This window comes from Sciurus carolinensis, chromosome 2, assembly GCF_902686445.1.
Source record: "Sciurus carolinensis chromosome 2, mSciCar1.2, whole genome shotgun sequence".
NCBI lineage: Eukaryota > Metazoa > Chordata > Mammalia > Rodentia > Sciuridae > Sciurus > Sciurus carolinensis.
This window is the reverse complement of record NC_062214.1, coordinates 103,806,910-103,832,980: the sequence shown is the minus strand read 5'-3', so window position 1 is coordinate 103,832,980 and position 26,071 is coordinate 103,806,910. Positions and strand designations below refer to the sequence as shown.

The window sequence follows — 26,071 nt, the reverse complement described above, 5'->3', positions numbered from 1 at the left end:
ATCAATGAAATTTAAATGCAAGAAGCAATTCAAAAAATTGACAAAAGTTGTTTTTTTGAAAAATAAATAAAATTGATAAACCCTTAGCCATGCTAATGGAGAGAAAGAGAAAACTCAGATTACTAAAATTTGTGATGAAAAAGGAAATATCACAATAGACACTACTGAAATACAGAAGATATTCAGAGACCATTTTGAAAATTTATACTCCAATAAAATAGGAAATCTTGAAGACAATGATAAATTTCTAGAGACATATGACCTACCCAAAGTGAATCAGGAGGACATACCCAATATAAACAGATCAATTCAACCAATGAAATAAAAGATGTCATCAAAAGTCTACCAATTACAAAAACTCCATGACCAGACAGATTCTCAGTTGAGTTCTACAAGACCTTCAAAGAAGAATTATCATTGATACTCCTCAATTTATTCCATGAAATAGAAAAGGAGAGAACCCTTCCAAACTCAATCTTTGAGGCTAATGTCACTCTTATATCAAAACCGAAGACACATCAAGGAAAGAAAACTTCAGACCAATGTCCCTGATGAACACAGATGCAAAAGTTCTCAATAAAATTCTGGCAAATTGCACGCAAAAACATATTTAAAAGATAGTGCAGCACAATCAAGTGGGGTTCATCCCAGGGATGCAAGATTGGTTCAACATACAGAAATCAATAAATGTAATTGATCACATTAATAGACTTAAAGTTCAGAATCATATGATCATCTCAAGTTGCAGAAAAAGCATTTGACACAATACAGCAACTCTTTATGTTCAAAACACTAGAAAAAATAGGGATAGTGGGAACATACCTCAACACTATAAAAGCCACATATGCTAAAACCAAGGCCAACATCATTCTAATGGAGAAAAATTGAAAGCATTCCCTCTAAACCTGGAACAAGACAGGGATGTCTTCTTTCACCTCTTCTATTCAAAACTGTCCTTGAAACTCTAGCTAGAGCAATTAGAAGAAAGAAATTAAAGGAATACAAATAGCAAAAGAAGAACTCAAACTATCATTATTTGCCAATAACATGATTCTATATTTAGATGATCAAAAAAATTTTAACAGAAAAATTCTAGAATTAATAAATGAATTAAGCAAGGTAACAGGATATAAAATCAACATCCATAAATCAAACAATTTCCTGTATATCAGTGATGAATCCACTGAAAGAGAAATTAGGAAAACTACTCCATTCACAGTAGCATAAAAAAATTAAAATATTTGGGAATCAATCTAACAAAAAAGGTGAAAGACCTCTACAATGAAAAATACAGAACACTTAAAAAAGAATTTGAAGAAGACCTTAGAAGATGGAAGGATCCCCCATGCTTCTGGATAGGCATAATTAACATTGTCAAAATGGCCATGCTACCCAAAGCATTATAAAGATTTAATGCAATTCCTATTAAAGTTCCAATGACATTATTTATATAACTAGAAAAAGGAATTGTGAAACTCACTTGGAAAAATAAGAGACCCAGAATAGCCAAAGAAATACTTAGCAAGAAAAGTGAAGCAGGGGGGGCGATACAAGAAGGCAGACTAGAGGGTGACTGCATCTTCTGTCGCTCCAGAACCCAGGATTCAAAAAGGGGGGGCATTGAGAGACTCGGACTGAAAGAGCCATGGGGTGAGTCTCCCCCACCGGGTGAAGCTCGGCCCAGGCAGCAGGCCTGGATAGGGGCGGCTTCTCAGAGCAGGGCAGGGCAGCTATAGTCTTCCCCAGGCAGCCCTGCGCACTCCGGTGGTGGGCTCCTCCCACATGGCCAGCTTCTCGGAGCAGGCCACCCAGTGAGAGCCTTACTGCACAGAACCAGCTCTATGTCCCAGAGCCAGCAGCGAGCTCTGGCCCACAGGCAGCTTCAGGGACCAGGACAGGGCAGCCAGGGACTTCCCCAAGCAGCCCTGCTCCCTCCAGCAGCAGGCTCCTTTCATGGCCAACTTCTCGGAGCAGACCGCCCAGTTAGAGCCTTTCTGCACAGAGCCAGCTCCAAGCCCTGGAACCAGTAGCGGACTAGGGGCAGCTTTCTTCGGAAGCACTGCATTATCAAGTTCCTCCAAGACTTCAGGCTACTGAAGGCTGGGAGGTGATATACTGGAAATCTACAGGGACACTATAAGTCAATAGAGGAAATCTGCAATATCTCAGAGTCCCACTGACATCTGACCAATATGAGAAAACAAGGGAAGAAAATGTCCCAAACAAACCTAGATACTATATCAATAAAACTCAATGACAGCAGAGCAGAAGAAATGTCAGATAGGGAGTTCAGAATGTACATAATTAAAACAATCAGGGAAGCCAACGAGGAGATGAAAGAGCAAATGCAGGCATTGAAGGAGGAGATGAAAGAGCAAATGCAGGCAGTAAATAATCGCACCAGTCGACAGTTAAAAGAGCAAATACAGGAAGCAAGAGATCATTTCAATAAAGAGTTAGAGATATTGAAAAAAAACAAACAGAAATCCTTGAAATTAAGGAAACAATAAACCAAGTTAAAAACTCCATAGAAAGCATAACCAATAGGATAGAACACCTGGAAGACAGAACCTCAGACATTGAAGAAAAAATATTAAATCTTGAAAACAAAGTTGACCAAACAGAGAAGATGGTAAGAAATCATGAACAGAATCTGCAAGAATTATGGGATATCATGAAAAGGCCAAATTTAAGAATTATTGGGATTGAGGAAGGCTTAGAGAAATAAACCAAAGGAATGAACAATCTATTCAATGAAATAATATCAGAAAATTTCCCAAATCTGAAGAATGAAATGGAAAATCAAGTCCAAGAGGCTTATAGGACTCCAAATATACAAAATTACAACAGACCCACACCAAGGCACATTATTATGAAAATACCTAACATACAAAATAAAGATAGAATTTTAAAGGCCACGAGAGAAAAGAATCAAATTACGTTCAGGGGGAAACCAATAAGAATATCAGCAGATTTTTCAATCCAGACCCTAAAAGCTAGAAGGGCCTGGAACAACATTTACCAAGCCCTGAAAGAAAATGGATGCCAACCAAGAATCTTATACCCAGCAAAACTTACTTTCAGATTTGACGACAAAATAAGATCCTTCCATGATAAACAAAAGCTAAAGGAATTTACAAAAAGAAAGCCGGCATTACAGAACATTCTCAGCAAAATATTCAATGAGGAAGAGATGAAAAACAGTGATGCAAATCAGCAACAGGAGGCGCTAGGCTAAAGGAATAGCCAAATAAAGGAGAAACCAAATCATGTCAAAAAACAAAAATGAGTCAAATGACTGGGAATACAAATCATATCACAATAATAACCCTGAATGTTAATGGCCTGAACTCATCAATCAAAAGACATAGACTGGCAGATTGGATTAAAAAGAAAAATCCAACAATATGCTGCCTGCAAGAGACTCATCTCATAGAAAGAGATACCCATAGACTAAAGGTGAAAGGATGGGAAAAAACATACCATGCACATGGACACAGCAAAAAAGTTGGAGTATCCAACCTCATTTCAGAGAATGTGGACTTCAAGCCAAAACTAGTCAGAAGGGATAAAGAAGGACATTACATACTGCTTAAGGGAAGCATAAATCAGCAAGACATAACAATCATAAATATCTATGCCCCAAACATTGGTTCATCCATGTACATCAAACAAATCCTTCTCAATTCCAGAAATCAAATAGACCACAACAAAATAATACTAGGTGATTTTAACACACTTCTCTCACCACTGGATAGATCCTCCAGACAAAAATTGAATAAAGAAACCATAGATCTCAATAACACAATCAACAATTTAGACTTAACGGACATATATAGAATATACCATCCAACAAAGAACGAATACACTTTCTTTACAGCAGCACATGGATCCTTCTCTAAAATACACCATATTTTATGCCACAAAATTACTGTTAGCAAATACAAGAAGACAGAGATACTACCTTGTATTCTATCAGATTATAATGGATTGAAATTAGAAATAAATGAGAGAATAAAAAACAGAAACTTCTCCAATACCTGGAGATTAAATAATACGCTATTATATGATGCATGCATAAAGAAGACATCAGATGGGAAATAAAAAAATTCTTAGAAGTAAATGAGAACAAAGACACATCATATCAAAATCTCTGGGATGCTATGAAAGCAGTACTTAGAGGAAGATTTATTTCATGGGGCGCATTCAACAAAAGAAGTAGAAATCAACAAATAAATGACTTAACACTACAGCTAAAAGCCCGAGAAAATGAAGAGCAGACCAACACCAAAAGTAGTAGAAGACAGGAAATAGTTAAAATCAGAGCCCAAATCAATGAAATTGAAACAAAAGAAACAATCGGAAAAATTAACAAAATAAATAGTTGGTTCTTTGAAAAAATAAACAAAATTGATAAACCCTTAGCCACACTAACAAAGAGAAAGAGGTAGAAAAATCAAATTATTAAAATTTGGAATGAACAAGGAAATATCACAACAGACACGACTGAAATACAAAACATAATTAGAAGCTATTTTGAAAATCTCTACTCCAACAAAACAGAAAACCTCAAAGACATCAACAAGTTTCTAGAGACATATGAATTACCTAAACTGAACGAGGAGGATATACACAACTTAAATAAATCAATTTCAAGCAATGAAATAGAAGAGGTCATCAAAAGCCTACCAACAAAGAAAAGTTCAGGACCAGATGGGTTCTCAGCCGAGTTCTATAAAACCTTTAAAGAAGAGCTCATTCCAATACTCCTCAAAGTATTCCATGAAATAGGAGAGGAGGGAACCCTCCCAAACTCATTCTATAAAGCCAATATCACCCTGATACCTAAACCAGACAGACACATCGAGGAAAGAAAATTTCAGACCAATATCCTTAATGAACATCGACACAAAAATTCTCAACAAAATTTTAGCAAATCGCATACAAAAATACATTAAAAAGATAGTGCACCCTGCGTTTTATCCCAGGGATGCAAGGTTGGTTCAACATCCAGAAATCAATAAATGTAATTCACCATATCAACAGACTTAAAGTCAAGAATCACATGATTATTTCAATAGATGCAGAAAAAGCATTCGATAAAATACAGCATCCCTTCATGCTCAAAACACTAGAAAAAATTGGGGTAGTGGGAACATTCCTTAACATCGTACAGGCCATCTACACTAAGCCCATGGTCAATATCATTCTAAATGGTGAAAAACTGAAAGCATTCCCCCTAAAAACTGGAACAAGGCAGAGATGCCCTCTTTCACCACTTCTATTCAACATCATTCTTGAAACTCTAGCCAGAGCAATTAGACAAACCAAAGAAATTAAAGGGATACAAATTGGAAAAGAAGAACTCAAACTATCCCTGTTCGCTGATGATATGAATATATATTTAGGAACCTGCAAATTTCATCAGAAAACTTTTAGAACTCATAAGTGAATTTAGTAAAGTAGCAGATTACAAGATCAATGCTCATAAATCCAATGCATTTTTATACATGTGATGAATGTTCAGAAAGAGAAATCAGGAAACCTACCCCATTCACAATAGCATCAAAAAAAATAAAAAACTTGGGAATCAATCTCACAAAAGAGGTGAAAGACCTCTACAATGAGAACTACAGAACACTAAAGAAAGAAATTAAAGAAAACCTTAGAAGATGGAAAGATCTCCCATGTTCTTGGATAGGAAGAATTAATATTGTCAAAATGGCCATACTACCTAAAGTGCTATACAGATTCAATGCAATTCCAGTTAAAAGCCCATTGATGTACCTTATAGAAATAGATCAAGCAATCATGAAATTCATCTGGAAGAATAAAAAATCCAGAATAGCTAAAGCAATCCTCAGTAGAAAGAGTGAAGCAGTGGGTATCGCAATACCAGATCTTCAACTCTATTACAAAGCAATAGTAACAAAAACGGCATGGTATTGGTACCAAAATAGACAGGTAGATCAATGGTACAGAATAGAGGACATGGACACAAACCCAAATAAATACAATTTTCTCATACTAGACAAAGGGGCCAAAAATATGCAATGGAGAAAAGATAGCCTCTTCAACAAATGGTGCTGGGAAAACTGGAAAACCATATGCAACAGAATGAAACTAAACCCCTATCTCTCACCCTGCACAAAACTCAAAAATGGATCAAGGACCTCGGAATCAGACCAGAGACCCTGCATCTTATAGAAGAAAAAGTAGATCTAAACCTTCAACTTGTTGGCTTAGGATCAGACTTCCTTAACAGGACTCCCATAGCACTAGAAATAAAAGCAAGAATCAACAACTGGGATAGATTCAAACTAAAAAGCTTTCTCTAAGCAAAGGAAACTATCAGTAATGTGAAGAGAGAGTCTACAAAGTGGGAGAATATCTTTGCCACTCATACTTTAGATAGAGCGCTAATTTCCAGAATCTATAAAGAACTCAAAAAACTCTACACCAAGAATACAAATAATCCAATCAACAAATGGGCTAAGGAAATGAACAGACACTTCACAGAAGAAGACCTACAAGCAATCAACAGATATATGAAAAAATGTTCAACATCTCTAGTAATAAGAAAAATGCAAATCAAATCTACCTTAAGATTTCATTTCACCCCAATTAGAATGGCTATTATCAAGAACACAAGCAACAATAGGTGTTGGCGAGAATGTGGGGAAAAAGGTACACTCATACATTGCTGGTGGGGTTGCAAATTAGTGCAGCCACTCTGGAAAGCAGTGTGGAGATTCCTCAGAAAGCTTCGAATGGAACCACTATTTGACCCAGCTATCCCACTCCTTGGCCTATACCCAAAGAACTTAAAATCACCATACTACAGAGATACAGCCACATCAATGTTCGTTGCTGCTCATTTCACCATAGCCAGATTGTGGAACCAACCTAGATGTCCTTCAATTGATGAATGGATAAAGAAATTGTGGCATATATACACAATGGAATATTACTCCACCATAAAGAATGATAAAATGATGGTATTTGCAGGCAAATGTATGAAATTGGAGAATATCATGCTAAGTGATATAAGCCAATCTCAAAAAACTAAAGGACAAATGATCTCGCTGATAAGTGGATGAGGACATATAATGGGGGGTGGGAGGGGTTAGCGTTAGGGTTAGAGTTAGGTTTAGGGTTAGGGTTAAGGAGGGTGGTAAGAATGGAGGAAGGAAGGACTGTATAGAGGGAAAAGAGGGGTGGGAGGGGTGGGGGGGAAGGGAAAAAATAGCAGAATGAATCAAAACAACATTGCCCTATGTAAATTTATGATTACACAAATGGTATGCCTTCACTCCATGTACAAACAGAGAAACAACATGTATCCCATTTGTTTACAATAAAAAAAAAGCTATGGAGGAGTTATGATCTACAAAGTACTGTAAAAGATTAGAGTTTCAAGTAAAAACAAAAAAAAAAAAAAGAAAAGTGAAGCAGGAGGCATCATAATACCAGACCTCAAAATAAACTACAGAGTCAAATAAACTACAGAGTCATAGTGACTAAAACAGTATGGTATTGGCACCAAAACAGAGACATATACCAATGTACAGAATAGGAGGCACAGAGATAAGTCTACATAAATACAGTTATACTAGACAAATCACCAAAAACATACATTATAGAAAATATAACCTCTTCAACAAACGGTGCTGGAAATCTGGAAATCCATATGTAACAAAATGAAAGTAAATCCCTATCATGCACAAAACTCAACTCAAAGTGGATCAAGGACTTAGGCACTGGAACAAGAGTAGAAAAATGTGCCTAAGAGTAGAAAAAGTAGGCCCAAATCTCCATCATCTAGGCTTAGGAACTAACTTCCTTAATGAGACTCCTAAAGCAAAAGAAGTAAAATTAAGAGTCAATAAATCAGATTGAATCAAACTAAAAAGCTTCTTCACTGCAAAGGAAACAATCAAGAATGCAAAGAAAGAGCCTACAGAATGGGAGAAAATCTTTAGAACCTGCTTCTCACATAGAGTATTAATCTTCAGGATAAACAAAGAACTCAAAAAACTTAACACCAGAAAAATAACACAATCAATAAATGGGCTAAGGAACTGAATAGACACTTCATAGAAGAAATACAATAGATAAAAATATAAGGAAAAAATGTTCAATATCTCTAGCAATAAGAGAAATGCAATTCCATCTCATTCTAGTCAGAAGAGCAATTATCAAGAATACAAGCAACAATAAATGTTGGCAAGGATGTGGGGGGACAGGTACACTCACACTTTGCTGGTGGGACTGGAAATCAGGGCAACTACTATGGAAAGCAGTATGGAAATTCCTCAGAAAACTTGGAATGGACCCACAATTTGGCCCAGTTATCCCACTCCTTGGTTTATACCCAAAGGACTTAAAATCAGGATACCACAGTGATGTAGCCACATCAATGTTTATGGCAACTTAATTCACAATAACTAAACTATGGAACCAACGTCGGTGTCCTTCGACAGATGAATGGGTAAAGAAAATGTGGTTTACATACACAATGGAATATGATTCAAGCCTTAAGGAAGAATGAATTATGGCATCAGTAAATGAATGGAGCTGGAGAATATCATGCTAAGTGAAATAAGCCAATCCCACAGAACCAAAGGCTTAATGATATGTTTTCTCCCATATGTGGATGCTAATTCACAATGGGGCAGGGGATAGGAAAGAATAGAGGTACTTTGGATTAGACAAAGGGGAATAAAGGTAGGGGAGAGGGTATGGTGCAAGAAGGATAGTAAATGAATGGACATTATTACCCTTTGTGAATGTATAATTACATGACTGGTGCAATTCTACATCATTACAATTAGAAGAATGAGAAATTATACTCCATTTGCGTATGATGTGTCAAAATGCATTCTACTGTCACATATAACTAATTAGAACAAATAAAAATACAGAAGTAGATACACATTCTAGGGAACCTGTGGACTATCTTGAGATTAAGAAGCCTCTTCTTATTTTGGAGGTCCAATATATTTTGTAGGGCTGTAGTTAGGGACTGGACTGTAGGTGCAGAGGGTGGAGTCACACAATTTCCCACCAGTTTTCCCTGCACTTAACTATTTTACCCTATTAAAAAACCAAAATAGAGCCAAAATAATTGAAATACAGAATAACCAATAATAAAAGGACCAATTAAACAAAGAGCCAAATTAACAAAAAAAAGAGAGAGAAAAATCCAAATAAATGATATTAAAGATGAAAAAGGAGATATCATCACAGACATCTCTGAAATACAGAGGATTATTAGGAAATACTTTGAAAACTCATCCCAATAAACAGGAAAATCTAGAAAAAAAATGGACAAATTTCCAGACACACTTGACCCACTAAAATTTAAACAAGAGGATTAGAAAACCTAAACAGACAAATAGCAAGCAATGAGATTGTAGCAGTAATAAAAAGCGTTCCAAAAAAGTAAATTCCAGGACTAGATTCTCGGCTGGGATACTTCCAGAACTTTAAAATTTCTCAAGTTATTCCATGAAATAGATATGGGCAGCACTCCCAAATTCATTTCATGAAGCCAGTATTACACTGATATTTAACCAGATATGGACCTGTCAAGGAAAGAAGCCTGTACAGACCAATATCCCTGACAAGCATGAATGCAAAAATCCTTAATAAAATATGAGCAAATTGCTAATGTATTGGCATATATGCTGACTTCTATAATAAGATTCCTATAGTTAAAGAAACAATACCAATGATCAATAATCGAGATGCATCAAATTAAAAAGTTTCTGCACACCACAGGAAATAAGAGCATGAAGGAAGCACCTATACAATGGGAGAAAATCTCTGACAGCTGCTTTTCTGACAAATTTACATCCAGAATACATAAAGAACTCAAAAAACTTGACAAAAATAAGCCAATCAATAATTGGGAAAATGAAATAAAAAGACATTTCTTAAAAGAAGATATATGAATGGTCAACAAATACATGAAAAAATGTTCAACATCCTTAGCAATCGGGAAAATGCAAATCAAAACTACAGAGATTTCATCTCACCACCCCCCCCCACGTTAGAATGGTCACCACCAAAAATAAAAATAATAATTCCTTGGGGGATGTGGGACAAAAAGACACACACATTGTTGCTTAGACAGAAAATTTGTACAACCATTTCAGAAAGCAGTAAGGAAATCCCTCAAAAAAGTAGGAATTGTACTACCATATGACCTACCTATCCCATTCCTTGGTATTTATTCAAAAGAACTAAAATCAGCATACTGGGGTGATAATTGCCTACACAAATCACAAGTTTGATAGAATCAGCCTAGGTGCTGGTCAAAATATGGAATGGATAAAGAAAATGGGACACACACACACACACACACACAATGGAGTTTTACTCAGTCACAAAAGAGGAATGAAATTATGACATTTACTGGCTGATGAAACTGGAGAATATCCTGCCAAATGAAGTAAGCTAGAAACCTAGAGTAGTGTTGCACACATGTAATCCCAGTGACTCAGGAGGCTGAGAACAGAAGATCGCAGGCTTGAGGCCAGTCTCAGCAACTTAGTAAGGTTCTAAGCAAATTAGTGAGACCCTGTCTAATAATAAAGAACAACGGGGAGTGTAGCTCAGTAGTTAAGCACCTCTGGGTTCAATCCCAGTACAACAACAACAACCACAATAAAAAAAAAAAGAAAGAAATAAGCCAATAAGTCAGATTCAGGAAGTCAAACAGTTGAATGTTTTCTCTCACATGTGGAAGTTAGATGGAGAGAGGAAAAAAAAAAGAAATTAAGGGATCTTACAAAATCAGGAAGCAGAAAATAGGGTAGAGGAAGGGGATCAAGAGGGAGGGAGGAGAGGAGAGTACTGGGAAATATTGGGGTACAAAACCTAACAAATGCTATGTCCATACACCACAATGAATAACATACACATGTATACAATTATAATATACTAATCAAATAATAATGATAACAGAATGAAGATCAGTAGATTAGAGTTGATTAGTGGGTGGGGGAGGAAAGAGGGGAAGGAAAGAGATGGTACTAGAGAATGAGATTAATCAAATTATATTTTGTGCATGCACAAATATGGTATAATGAAACCCATTATTATGTATAATTAAAATGCATCAATCAAAATTATTTTCAAAAACACATTAAGGACATGATACATCATGATCAAGTTGATTTCATTCCTAGGATGCAAGGAGAGTTCAACATATGCAAATCAATAAATGTAATTCACCACATAAATAGAATTTAGGACAAAAATCACATAATCATCTTAATAGATATAGAAAAACCTTCAACAAAATTTAGCACCAATTCATGATAAAAACACTGAAGAAACTAGGATAGAAGGAATTTCCCTGAACATTGTAAAGGTTCTATACCACAAACCAAAGGCCAAAAACTGAAAGCATTTCCTTTAAAATCAGCAGCAAGACAAGGATGTCACTCTCCACAAGCTTACTCAATATAGTACTTGAAATTTTAGGCAGAGCAATTAGGCAAGAGAAGGGAATAAAAGGGATACAAATAGGAAAGGAAGAAATCAAATTACAAAATTACAACTGTTGGTGGATAATGTGATCCTATAATTGGAACATCAAAGAAGCTTCACAGAAGACTTCTAAAGCTAATAAACAAATTCAGCATAGTAGCAGAATAAAATAAATCAACATCCTAAAATATATAAATAATAATATCCTAAAAATAATATTGCTGAAAAATCAGGGAAACAATCCTATTGACAATAATCTCAAAAAGTATAAAACACTTAGAAATAAATCTATGCAAAGTTGTGAAAGACCTCTACATGAAAATTATGGAACACTGAAGAAAGAAATTGAAGAAGACACCAGAAGATGGAAGGACCTCCATGTACTTGAATAGAATTAATATTGTTAAAATGACCATAGTACCAAAAGTGATCTACAGATTCAGTAAAATTCCCACCAAAAAACCCAATGACATTCATTACACGACAAAAAAAAAAAAAAAAAAAAAAGGTCTAAAAAAATTCATATGGAAGAATAAAACACCCAGAATAGCCAAAGCAATTCTGAGTAAAAAGGGTTAGAGGTATCATAATACCTGACTTCAAATTATACAGAACTGTAATAATAAAAACAGTATGGTCCTGGCATAAAAGCAGACACAAAGACCAATGAAATAGAACAGAAAGCACTGAGACAAACCCACCGAGAGAAAGAAAGTTTTTTTGTTTGTTTGTTTTTTTGGTGCTGGGGATTGAACCCAGGGGCACTCAACCACTGAGCCACATCCCCAGCCCTAGTATGTATTTTATTTAGAGACAAAGTCTCACTGAGTTGTTTAGTGTTTCGCTGTGGCTAAGGCCAGCTTTAAACTCTTGATCCTCCTGCCTTAGCCTCCTGAGCCACTGGGATTACAGGCGTGCACCACTGTGACCAAGCAGAGACATAAAGCTATCGATTCTTGACAGAGCTACCCAAAACATCATCTGGAATAAAAGACAGTCTTTTAAACAAATGATGCTGGGAATATTGGATATAAAAATAGATTCTTATCTATCGCCCTGCACAAAGGTCAACTGAAAATGGATCAAAGACCTAGGAATCATACTAGAAAATCTGTAACTGCTAGTAAAAACATAATAGAGTCAATACTCCAACATAAAGATGCAGGCAGTGACTTCCTCAAAAAGAATCCTGAAATTCAAGAAAGAAAACAAATAATAAATGGGATGGAATCAAATTTAAAAGCTTCAGCACAACAAAAGAAACAAGAGCATAAAAAGTGAAGAAAATGAGAAAAAATCATTACCAGCTACTCTCCTGACAGAAGATTAATATCCTGAAAAAGAATTTAAAGACTTAGCATGTGTGTGCACACACACACACACACACACACACACACACATACACACAACAAAACAAAAACACTAATCAATATATGGGCAAATGAAATAAAAAGACATTTCTCAAAAGAAGAAATACAAATGGTCACACACACATAAAAAAAATGTCAGAGAAATGCAAATCAAAACTACAGTGAGATTTCATCTCACCACAGAATGGTCATTACCAAGAATACAAATAACAAGGGGGAAGTTCTGGGGACTGAATTAGAACAAATTATATTCCATGCTTTTATAATTACATTAGAATGAATCCTATTGTTATATATAGCAAAAAGAATCAATAAAAAAGAATACAAATAACAATAAATGATGGTTTGGATGTGGGGGGAAAGGAACACTTACACACACTGACGGTGGGATAGTAAATTGGTATAGCCACTATGGAAATCAGTATGGAGGTTTCTTAAAAAACTAGAAATGGAACCACCATATGACCCATTTATACCACCCTTCCATATGTATTGAAAAGAATGAAAGCATACTCTAGTGATATAAGCATATTCATGTTTATATTTGCATAATTCACAATAGCCAAATTATGAAACCAACCTAGTACATCAAGAAAGTGTAATATATATACACAATGGGGTTTTACTCAGTGATAAACAGTAATGAAATTATGTCATTTGCTGGTAAAAGGATGGAACTGGAGAACATCATCCTAAGAGAAATAAGCTAAACTCAGAAAGTCAAGGATCCTATGTTTTCTCTCATTCATGCGAGCTAGAGAGAAAAAGAGGGGAAAGAAGGGATCCCACAAAAAAATAAGGGAGATCAGTAAAGTCAAGAACTAGGTTCAAGGGGAAAGGAAAGGGAAAGGTAATGGGAGGCACTGGGGAATGAAATAGGCCAAATTATACTATGCACAGGTATCCTAATGAAGCCTACTATTATATACAATTATGATTAATTTATACATCTAATTGTACATAATATATAACATATATGCTAATAACATATTAAAAGATATTACTGTTTCCAAACAAGACAATATTATTACAAATGTAAATTTAAAACTTTAAATTTAAAACTATAAAAGAAAGATATATTGGCGTATAAAGTAGGATGTTCTACTCACCCAATTTTGAAGTTTAAAGAATTCTTCAGTGCTCTTTGGAGGTTCTTGAAATTTCTAATGAAGCAAAATAGATATTGTTCACTGATATAATTTTATATTATATTTATTTAAATAAAATATGCTACAAGTTATAATATGTAACTTGTATTTATTTAAATAAACACAATACTTATATTTAAATACTTATACATATTTAAATAAAATATGGCACAAATTTCAGAGTTATAAGGTATTAAATATTGACTTTGCAAGCCCTTGCACTTTCAAAAGGAACAGAGATAAATGTTAAATTGTGAGCCTCTAAACCAAATTCTGTAAAAGGTTGCATTTGATACATAATATCTACAAAAAAATTCTACATGACTCTTGCTGAATGTCCTCATCTCAAATTCCTTCAAGAGTTTTAAGACATTTTGGGCTATTATGGATAGTATGTATAATATTATCCTCTTGATGCAGTATTTCAAAAAGCCACACTACTGAGATCACAAAAACAATTTAAATATTTGGATGTTTTAGTCTAATAAGTAATAATCCTGTTTTTATTATTTAGTAGTTTTTGTGAGTTGAAAGTAATTTTAATTGAGACCAACCAAGCCTTGCTTCTTCTTGCCTTAGAAACTTTGCACACATTATTTCTTCTGCTTAGAAGTCTCCCTGTCCTGATACCTCTCCTTCCAAACAGTTCTGGACTATTTAGTTTTTATGTTAAATATTGAATTAAAAGTCACTTTTTCTAGGAAGGCTTTATTGGTCCCAAAAGTTTCTTCATGGTAACATATAACAGATTTCATAGCTCTATAAGGATAGAAATGATGGTGCGATCATGGCTGAATATCTAAATTTCAGAGTGGCTGTACCACAGTCAAATATATAAGTATTTGCTGTGTGCATCAATTAATAAATAAATGAGTAGATGAATGTAAGAAGTGTGCAGGTATTTGAAAAATAACCATAAAAATATTTCTAGAGAATAAAAAACCAATGAGAAGGCAAAAATAAGAGGAATTCAGAAGCTTAATGCCCTAATGGCTATGAGGACATGGATGAAGAGATTGCATCATGTTTTTATTTACTGAAACATATATTTCACTTCACTATATAAAATGGTCCACATTAAAAACTCATAGGGATATGCTTGGTAAATTAATTACATATTTTAAATTAAAAGTGATGTTTACCTCTCTTAATATTATTTAAAATATATGATGAATATAAATAAATATGTGACTTATAAGAAATAATAATAAAGGTCATATATGACAACCATTACAGAAAATAAGTGTTCAGATAGAACAAAAGACGAGTAGATGGTGGGTGCAGTGGCCCACACCTGTAATCCCAGTGGCTCAAGAGGTGGAGGCTCAGGAGGATCACAAGTTCAAAGCCAGCCTCAGCAAACTTGAGGTGCTAAGCAACTCAGTGAGACCCTTCCCTAAATAAAATACAAACTAGGGTTGGGGATGTGTTTCAGCAGTTGAGTGCTCCTGAGTTCAATTCCTGGTACCTACCACACCAAAAAAAAAGTAAAAGATGACTAGAGCAGTCATTTAAGTTTTACAGAAAAAGTGGGACTTGGCTAGTCAGATTGAGAAGGGTAAGAGATATGAGAGATGGAAGACAAAGATTTAGAGACAGAAAAATGTTCATGATATAATGTCTTCAGGGATACTGAGTATAACAGTTTGACTAAAAGGTACTAGCAGTGTATTTTTTAATGCACAGAATTAAACTAAAGTGCAGGGTATTGTTTTGTATTTTTTAATGCACAGAACAAAAACAATTTAAATATTGACCTTTTCTTATAATGGCTGTCAAACTACTTCTAGTACAAACTGAAAATAATAAATTTCAATTAAATGGAATTAAGAAAATGAGTTAAGGAAGTAAAACTTGCACAGGAAAGTTTCAACTAATCTCAAAATAAAATTCCAAAGTTCTCTGGGATAAATTTAAAAGGAGGTGAGGCATAAATTAAATAGACTTCTGCTTTTGGTAGGATATAAAATGATGCTCCATGGTAACAAGAAAAACATGGACAAAATAAAAATCATACTTTTCTGTGAGGTTAATAAAAATCAGTGGATCACAATGCACAACCAATTACATAAAAATTCCCTTTTTCAGAAACTTTTAAGAATTTAAAGACATGGACATTAGAGCATTAAGTTGAGTGCAGGATCCTTTCAAACATGAGTCCCTGTGCAACAGAAGAGGTTTCAAGTTCACGTCTAGCCCTGCCTTATAGCTTTGATTACCTGAATTCCAAAGAGAAATATGCCCTTTAATAAGTGATCATAAAGCTGTGATATCTTCCTTACCCGGGAGGCACTTCTGCTTATCCCTGGAGGCTTCCATTGAACTGCCATGGTGCAGTAACTTTGCAGAAATGAACAGAAATTAGGTAGGTTCTAGGCGTCAGTGTGAGTTAGGAGAATAAACTGTAAAGACACCAAATGCAAAAACAAATGGTTCAAACAATCCTTTCCCCTTACCCTCAGACCTTAGTTTTGAATTTTGTCAAGAAAGCTGCAGTGGAGGAGGGGGCTAGAAAGAAATTGTATAGATCAACACATTCTCATGATTCTTAGATTCCAGGACCTGGACATATCTAAAACTTCAGCTCAAATTTGTCCCAGATGAAATATTGACAAGATATAAGAGGTAGCTGTGAAGGAAGAGAGGTTGGAGTTTGAGTTAATCACAAGTGAATTCAATCTAATTAAAGTTGCAGCTAACCCTGCAAAGTTTGAATCAACTTTAGGAGAATTCTAAGAGATGAGCCACCCATTCTAAATGCCAGAGGAAAAGGCTCTTTGAAAAGTAAACAAAATTACATTTCAACCTCCTCAATGTTTGTTATATAATGTCTAACACACAGTAGAACAAGGTAAACAAAGGAGGAGGAAAATGGGATCCATAGTCCAGGGAAATCACTTCCAATATAAATCAATTAACTGAGAAAACATTTATTGTAATTAGTAGACAAGGACTTTAAAGCAACTACTATAAATATGTTAAATATGTTACAACATATTGGATGATAGTGCAAGAAGACATGGGATATTTCAGAAGAAATAGAAATTATAGAACAATGCATATAGTACTAAGGAAGCTGGTGTGTCCATATTAATATCAAGGAAAGTAGACTTCAAGAATAAGAGTATAATCAGATATAAATAAGGATATTTCATACTGATAATGTGTCAGTTAAGAAAACAATAATGCTTAGTGTGCTTGTAACTAATAACACAGTTTTAAGATAAATGTAGCAGAAACTGGTAAAAACTAAAGGGAAATATAAACCATCCTTATAGTTGAACTTTAATGTACTTCTATGAGTCATTTATGAATCAAGTATACACATATAAATAAATCAAAAGGAGATAAGAAATTTGAGCAGCATTATCAAGAAACTTACCCCAATTGGTGTTTATAGAACAAACATATCCTACAACTGTAAACATAATGGTCTTTTAAAGTAAATGGAACATGGAACATGCAACAATATAGACCTATGCTATACCATAAGACAAGTCTTAAAAATTTTCAAGTAATTAAACTATTAGAAATTATTTGAATTCAGAGTATGTTCTCTGACTATAATAGAATGAAAATAGAAGTTATGAAAATATATTAAAAAATTCTTCATTATTAAGTACTGCATTTCTAAATGACATGACTTGAAAATAAATAATGACAATTAGAATTGAATGAGAAAGGTAATTAAAATACAACATATCAACATTTGTGTCATATAACTAAAATTATGTGCTTAGGAAGAGAAACAATGAAAAGAAAATATAAAGATAAAAATAAAGATATGATCAGAAATCAATTAAACAAAACAAAATCAACAAACAAAAATTTTTGAAAACAAAAATCAACAAACAAAAGTTGGTCCTTGAAAAGATGAAAAAATTGAGAAACCTTTAGTAGAAGTAAATTTAAAAGAGAGAGAGAGAGAGAGAGAGAGAGAGAGAAATATAAATGACCAATATCAGAAATGATGGAGGGGGTTGAAGATCATATAATTAAAAACTTTATGTCAATAAATTAAATAAATGAAGGGGGAAAATCCTTAAAAATAATAAAAATGGACATAGTAAATTTGAATATCTCAATAAATTTTTTAAAATATGAATTCATAACTAAAAATGTTCTTATAAATTCCAGATCAAGATGGCTATGGCATAAAATAATCAAAGAAAGAAACAATAGCAATTTAACATAAACTCAGAAATAGAGGAAGGAACAGTTTCTTAATCATTTTATGAAACTAGTATAATTTTGACACCAAAATCTGACAAGGATACTAAAAAAGGAAATTATGGATTCAAATATTCCTCAAGAAAATTGAATTAAAAAACATTTTACAAATTACCAGGAAACTGAACCCAGAGAGGTCTAAAAAGAATAATAAATCATGCTCAAGTGAGGTTTATCTTGGGGATGAAAAAATAAATTATAATAATTTTATAATATCTTTAATAAAACAATGTTGAGTATAATTCAAAATTTGATAATCCTCACCATATGAATTTTTTAAATCTGTGTAAAAATTAGTTCATTATAGGTTAGTTGGGCTTGTGTAAAAATTAGTTCATTATAGGTTAGTTAGGTTTGTGTAAAAATTAGTTCATTATAGGTTAGTTTGGCTTGTTCTAGAATTTCATGAGAAAGAACTCATGGTTATGTACTCTTAGGTCTGGCTTCTTCTGATCAACATATTTTTGAGAGTCATCCTGTAGCCCATGTGGCAGGAGTTCATTGCATACTATTGCTGTGTAGTATTCATGTGTGTGTGTGTGTGTGTGTGTTGTGTGTATAAATATAATTTGGTTTGTTTTCAGAGTTTGAGTAAAGTTATTATGAAAGTAAGTTATGAAAATTACATGCAAGTGTTTCTGTGGACAAGTTATGACTTTTCCTATTTAACTGTTTAAGGTATATACAGTGTTGCACTGCATAATGACACTTTGATTTGCACCTCGCTTTTGCTGAGGCTGGATTTGAACTTGCAATCCTCCTGCCTCCACCTCCCAAGGCAGCCACTGGGTTTACAGGCATGTGCCACTGCACCCAGCCTATGTCAATTTTTAAAAGCTGAATTTGTAATGACAAATTTTATGGATAAAACTCCAAGTACAAGTGGTTTTACCAGTAAATTCTATCAAAATTTTAAGAAATCATGCCAATTTTACACATACTCTTGCAGAAAACAGAGAAAGGGGGAACACTTTCTAGCTCATTTTATTTTTGTTCTTCTATATGTAATCTTTTCTCTGATGGCTTTTAAGAAAATTATCTTTATTATCATTTTCAACAGTTAATGGGATTGCTTTCTCCCTTTCCCCCCTCTATCCTACCCTTACTTCTTTCTTTTCTCAACCTGACTTTGGTTTGTTGAACTTCTAAATCTGTACATTCATGGTTTTCACCAAATTTGGATAATATCAACATTCTTTTTTTTTTTTTTTTTTTTTTTTGGTGGTGCTGGGGATCGAACCCAGGGCCTTATGCTTGCAAGGCAAGCACTCTACCGACTGAGCTATCTCCCCAGTCCTCTAACATTCTTTATTCAGTTTTTTCTTCTGCCCCTCTTTTTCCTTTTGGGACTCTAGTTGTATTATTTTAAGAGAGCTTAAACCTGTGCCCCTGCAACTTTTATTTTCTTTCTGTGCTTCAGTTTGAATAGTTTCAATTTCATGTCTTCAAGTTCACTGAGTTTTTTTTCAGGAATAGCTAATTTGCTATTGAGTTCATCTAATGAAGTTTTAATTTCAGACATTGTTTCTCTGTATTATCTCCACATTCTCAATATTTTCCCTGAAAATCCAGCTTCTTGGCTTCCTTAAATTCTGATAGTTGTCTCTTTGATTCAGCAAGAATTATGTGTTCTGCTTGGTTTTTTACCTTACAGTGACATGTTCTAAAAAGTGTTTCAGAAATTATGTTGAGAGTATTGTAGGACTCATTTCATTTTTCTCTTAGAAAGTTTAATCCTGAGCTCCTTATTATCCAGTACGTGAAAACAGCAGTTTCCTGTTTCCCCAAATGTTCTAAGATGTTTATGGTTATAAAACAAACCTTTCACCTTTTATTGTTGAGTTTTAATAATTATTTGTATATTTTGGATAACAGTACTTTATAAGATATGTCTTTTGCAAATATTTTTACCTAGGATATGATTTGGATCTGGAATGTCTCCTTGGAAGCTTATCTATTTTTCTTTTTTCTTTTCTTTCTTTTGGTACTGGGGATTGAATCCAGGGTCTTGGGTATTAAAGTTCATGTTTTGATAGCATGATCCCCAATGTACCAAGGTCCAGTGATAGGTGAATGGCCTACTGGGCAGTAATTATAGGTAGATGAGACCTGGCTGGAGCAGATAGATCACTGGGGTCATGTCCCTGGGGACTACATCTTGTTCCTGACTCTTCACCACTTGTTCTTTCTCTCTCACCTCTCTCTGCTTCCTGGTTGCCATGTGCTAAGAAGCCTTCTTCACCACATCCTTCTGCCATGATGTTTCTGCCTTGAACCCAGTTAATCATAGAGCAAGACTTCTGAAACCATGAACCAAAATAAAACTTTCCTTTTCTAAGTTGTTCTTTTCAGGTATTTTAGTCATTGTAATGAAAAACTGACTCACACCCAGTCTCCTCATTCTTTTGACAGTATCTTTCTCAGAGCAGAAATTTAAAGTTTTAATGAAGTTTTAAGTTTTAATAAGGCCTGTCAATTCACAGATCATGCCTTTGGTGATATAACTTAAAAAAAAATCATCACCCAAACCAAGGTCCAGGTTTTCTCCTATTTTAAAGGAATTTTTCACATTTTGTTTCAGTCTCTTGTTCATTTGAATTAATTTTTGAGAAGGGTGTAAGGTCTGTCTAGATTCTGCTTTTTTTCTCATAAAGATATCCAGTTCTAACACTATGTATAGCAGATTATATTTTCTTCATTGTATTACCTTTCCTCCTTTGTCAAGGATCAGTTGACTATACTAGTACAGTTCTATTTCTGAGATCTCTACTTTTTCGTGAATACTGTCTTGATTACTATTATTTTATAGTAAATCTTGAAGTCTGATTGTATCAGTTCTTACAATTCACTTTAAGTGCTCATTTTCTATCCAGTAACTCTGCTAAATGCACATGTTAATTTTAACAGGGTATGCAGATTAATTTGGACAAATGGAACCATGTTGTCTGCCAGTAATGAAAGTTTCTTGTTTTTCATTCTTATAGCTTTTATTTCTTTTTCTTAATGGACTTCACTGAATGAGTACTTCATAATACTGAATAGAATAATACTGAATAATACTGGCAATACATTAATAACTGTATTTGTTCTGTTCCCAATATTTAGAGGAAATTTTCAACACATTGACATAATTATATTATTTGCTATAGGTATTTTTGCAGAGTAAGGACATTCTCTTCTAGTCCTAAAATGCTCATGAGTTTTAACATGAATGGTATTAAACATTATAAATGATTTCTCAACACCTTTTGAGATAATCATACTTTAATAGTATGGTGAATTATATGGATAGGTTTCCAAACATAAAACCAACCTAGAATCCCCAGAATATACCTCACTTGGTCATTAGTGTATTCTCTTTTTAAAATATATTGCTTAATGTGTTTGCACCTAGTTTTTTAGAGTCTATGTATTTCTGTATTGACTAGTCAGTGTAATAAACCACCCTAGAACTCAATAGCTTATAATTTTTTCCACATATACTTGTAGGTTGATTTTATATTTAATTGATCTAGACTAGTCTCTCAACTGGCTGGCTATACATCTCTTGTAGACTTCCTAAACTTGTTTTGGTAGCCCTGCTTCCGGTTCTGCCCCAGCTGTTTCTTGTTCCTCCTGGGACCAGCAGGTTAGTTGGAAGATGCTCTTCTTTTTCATGATGATGGCAGAGGCACAAGTGACAAAAAGCTCTTCTTTTCATCTTATCTGCTAACATCCCATTGGCCATATTAAGTCATATGGATAAGTCCAGAGCCAAAGGATGGGAAATATATTCTGCTTATGAAAGTGGGAGGTACTACAATGTTATAAGACAAAAGACATGAATAGAGAATAAGAAAAAAAAAGTATGAATATAATGGTATAAATTAAATAGTCAACAAAAAGTTTATGTGGAAAAAATATTAAAGGAATCTAGAAGCTAGAAAAAAAACATGTTAAGGAAAACAAGAATCAGAAAGAAAAAGAATTTAGAGGATTATTCCAGGAAAATGACTTTCAATCTATAAATTTAAATATAGACAGACAACATTTATGTTTGTGATATTTTTCACATCTGCAAAGTACTAAAAAAAAAATCATCATTTTTCCCCATATTAGTTTCATATAACTGCTGTCATAAATTGTTTTAAACTTAGTGGTTCAAATAATACAAATTTTTAAGCCAGTTTCAGAGGTCTGAAGTCTGCAATGGGTCAGCAGGGCTATGCTTCTTGAGGATCTAGGGAAGAATCTGTTTCCTTCTCTTTTGCAGCTTTTAGCTGTTACCTACATTCCTTTGCTCACAGTTCTGTCTTCTAACTTTAAAGCCAAGAGTGTAGAATATTTTCCCATCTGTCTTCTTTCTCCCTCTTATAAAGCCTGGTAATACAGAATAGTTTTTCCATTTCAGTATCTAACGTAATTACAGATATAGTTCCTCTTGCCAAGGGTCTCAAAACTAGGATGTGGATTTATGTGGAGGGGGGCACAACTTTGTCTCCTACATTCCCATTTACATTATTTCAGGACGGTACTAAAGAATGTTTTTCATAAAAACAAAGGTTTAAACAAAGAAAAAAAGAAAAAGGAATGAGTGATCCAACAGAGGATAGTAGTTTTAGATTAGTAAAAGTGACTCATCTCGAATGGACTAGTGGTGGTAATACCCTTAGATGAATATATGTAAGAAAGAAAATATCTGCTAGAGTGATGTATTTGACTGTGATGCTTTATCATTTTGATTGTGTTTGAGGACAGATTACTAATAATTACATAAAAAGGGATTAAGGAAAATAAAAGCTTATATTAAAAGTTAATGTGATCACAGTACACTATGTGACACTAGATTGAACATTTACTTAAGACATAATAGTGGTAACACTAACTTTTTATTTAACAAAAAATTATCAGTCAATATTTTGAGATCACGGGACAGGAGGAATGTGTACGTAGGGAGAGAGTGAAAGTTCACATGCTTGGGGGTGATGTCAAGAAAGAACTAACTAGATCATTTTTCTCAAAATGAGAAAGACAATGGATAATGTCTGAATTTGAAAAACAAGAAACTGCAGTATATTTGACACATGAAGTAATAATAGAAGATTTGAAAGCAATTTCCTTTGGAGAGAAAAACTGAGAACAGAGTGTAGGGGTTAGAGACCATAGGATTTAGTTTAAAAACTGAGAAGGTGGCAAACTATTAGTAATTATCAATGTTTACAAGTTTTTCTACATTTCCCAGTCTCCCTTGTATTTAAGATGGGGGGAACCTGGGACTAATTCTGGTCAAATTGATACATCAAATTTTTAAGGCTGACTGCTATAATTTTTGTGATTCCCCTTTGGTCTTCATTTCCTCCACCCCCACTTTGTGATACTGGATATTGAACCTAGGATGCTTGCTAGGCACTTACTCTACCACTGACCAATACACCTAGCCCTTTTAAATTTTTATTTTTTATTTTTGGGGTTGGTACCAGGGATTGAACTCAGGGACACTTGACAAATGAGCTACATCCCCAGCCCTCTTTTGTATTTTATTTAGAGACAGGGTCTCACTGAGTTGCCCATGCTGGCCCTGAATTTACAATTCTCCTACCTCAGTCTCCCAGGTAGCTTGGGAGCCGCTGAGAGTATGGTGCCTACTACCACACTCACCTTTCCTTCTTATCAATAAGCTATGGACCCCAAATCCTAGGAGGAGGCAGAAACCATCCCCCCACCAATAAAAAAGAAAAAAGAAAAAGAAAGAAAAGTAAAGCCCGTGTTCTTGAGTCAAACTGTTCTTCTGACATTCACAATGGATCTTCTCTATAAGGTCACCCCCTCCCCCTTAGGTGCCAACATGGCACTGGCTGAGCTTCTCTTCCTGATTTTACTCCTCATAACTTCTTCCCAGATGGCAGGAACTCGCACCCAATTGGTGCTCAGACCCCTAGCAACAAGGCTTACCCAATTATCGACCTTCTCCCTCCGGAGCCAACTGGCACCCAATCTGCGCTTGACACCCCTCCCAGACCCCTAGCAACAAGGCTCATCCAATCAACTCTCACCCTGTTTCATGCCCCAACCAATCAGCCTCTTCCCGGCCCTATATAAGTGTGTGCATTTTAAAAATAAACTGGAACTTCTCCAGTGATTAGCTTTGGACTGTGGTTCCTTGCGCTTCTTTCATTTTCCACTATTTTTTTTTAAAGTGACCACAAATTAACCATCCTTTGAGAAGTGGGATCTGTCTCTTCCCCTATAAGCTGGACAGGATTCATTTCTGTTACTTTTAGAGGGTTGGAGAGAGAGAGAGAGAAGGAAAGAAATGGGAAGAAAGGAAGAAAGGAAGGGAACGAAGAAAGAGAAAGAAAGAAAAACATGCAGTTTCTCCCTTGTTAATTGCAACACTCCTTTTGGAGCTCTGGGCCTACTAAGAAGTCTGACTATCCTGTGAGGAAGCCCAGCCACATGGAGAGGTTACAGTAGGTCTTCTGCTAGCATGCAGACTTCCCAGTTGAGTTACCAGAGAAAAGCTGATTCACTGTGCTCTACTGACCACATAATTTATGAACATAATGATTGTTTCAAGCTACCATATTTTGAGTAATTTATTACACAGATATAGCAACTCGGTATTCTAGTAAATAGTATCATTTGCTTTTTAATCTGTATAACTGAACTGCTTTGGTAACAGAGTAGATTTCAAAAAGAAAATGCTTGTGAATTATTTATTCCTGGCTTAGAGACTTTTCACCATTGCTGTTTTCTCTACCCAGAAAATTCATCTTTCTCCTAAATTAGTGGATTCCAAACTTTTCAGAGCACTACACATAAGAAATATATTTTACATGAACAACATGGTATGTGGGCAAGTGCAGGCACATGCGTGCATGTGTGTGTATAATTAAACCTAGTGTAAGCATATAATTAAAAGAACCTAGTACATGCATATATATAATTAAAAGCTCTATGAAGCAATACTTCACTAAGTTCCATTCACTGATATTTCTACTTTGTATTATTTCACTATTTAAAAAGTGAAAGAGATTTTCTTTATTACAAATGTGTCCTCTACCAACACATCCTATACAATCCCCTTTCCAGCTGACAAACACTGCTCTAAATTATAACCATTATTTGAGGCCTTACCAAAATCCAATCAATTAACCACTCTATTAACCACTCTATTCTGAGCTTTATTGGAAATTCCTGCCATATTGTATTTTCTGTACAACTCATACCTTACATCATAAACATTTCCAGGGCAAGGCTTTGTTGCTTAGCTCTGACTTGCTAAACTCATCTTATACTACTTAATAAATACATTGCTCAGTATTTGATTATTGTGCTTCTGAATGTTAAAATTGGTAACATGCACTCCTTCAGTTTGGATTTCCTTGCTGTGGGTCGTTGAAATACGATTTAATAACTTATCCACATATTAAATTTAATTTCAAATTTGAAAAATACCAACTCTATACATGCTTTTATACATGCCAAGTCATCAATATACAACTTTTTCAATAACTATTCACACGGAATATTTATCTTGATACAGTCACAAAAAAGTAATCGAACTAAATTTTCATGACTAAAATATTCTGGGGATTGATAAAGTGGGAAATGTTCTGTGGGAGCAGCATTTCTTCACAACTCACTGCAACTAAGGCTTGAAAGTATACTTCTGGAACTTCCTCCAGTTCAGTGGCGCCGCCCAGACTCGGAAGGGACCTCTATGTGGGCCTGGCGACTCCCGCCAGGCTGCGGACATCCCGGCCTACCTCTCTAAGGAAAGGCTACACCGCCTTGAGAGGCTTGAGGGACTGGGCGGGATTTCCCATCTAACTCCGCCCCGCT

General features: G+C 34.8%; 1 protein-coding gene across 1 annotated transcript in view; it reads right to left on the bottom strand.

Annotated features, from left to right (window-relative positions):
- The window catches only part of Fam227b (family with sequence similarity 227 member B), a 190,190-nt gene that overhangs the window by 163,988 nt on the left and 131 nt on the right, over nt 1–26,071 (bottom strand). Inside the window, exons 2-3 of the mRNA XM_047539284.1 lie at nt 16,300–16,419; nt 13,979–14,032 (exon numbers count right to left, since the gene is read on the bottom strand). Of these exons, the coding sequence (XP_047395240.1) occupies nt 13,979–14,032; nt 16,300–16,347 (102 nt within the window). The 5' untranslated portion in view covers nt 16,348–16,419. The remainder of the gene's footprint in view (nt 1–13,978; nt 14,033–16,299; nt 16,420–26,071) is intronic.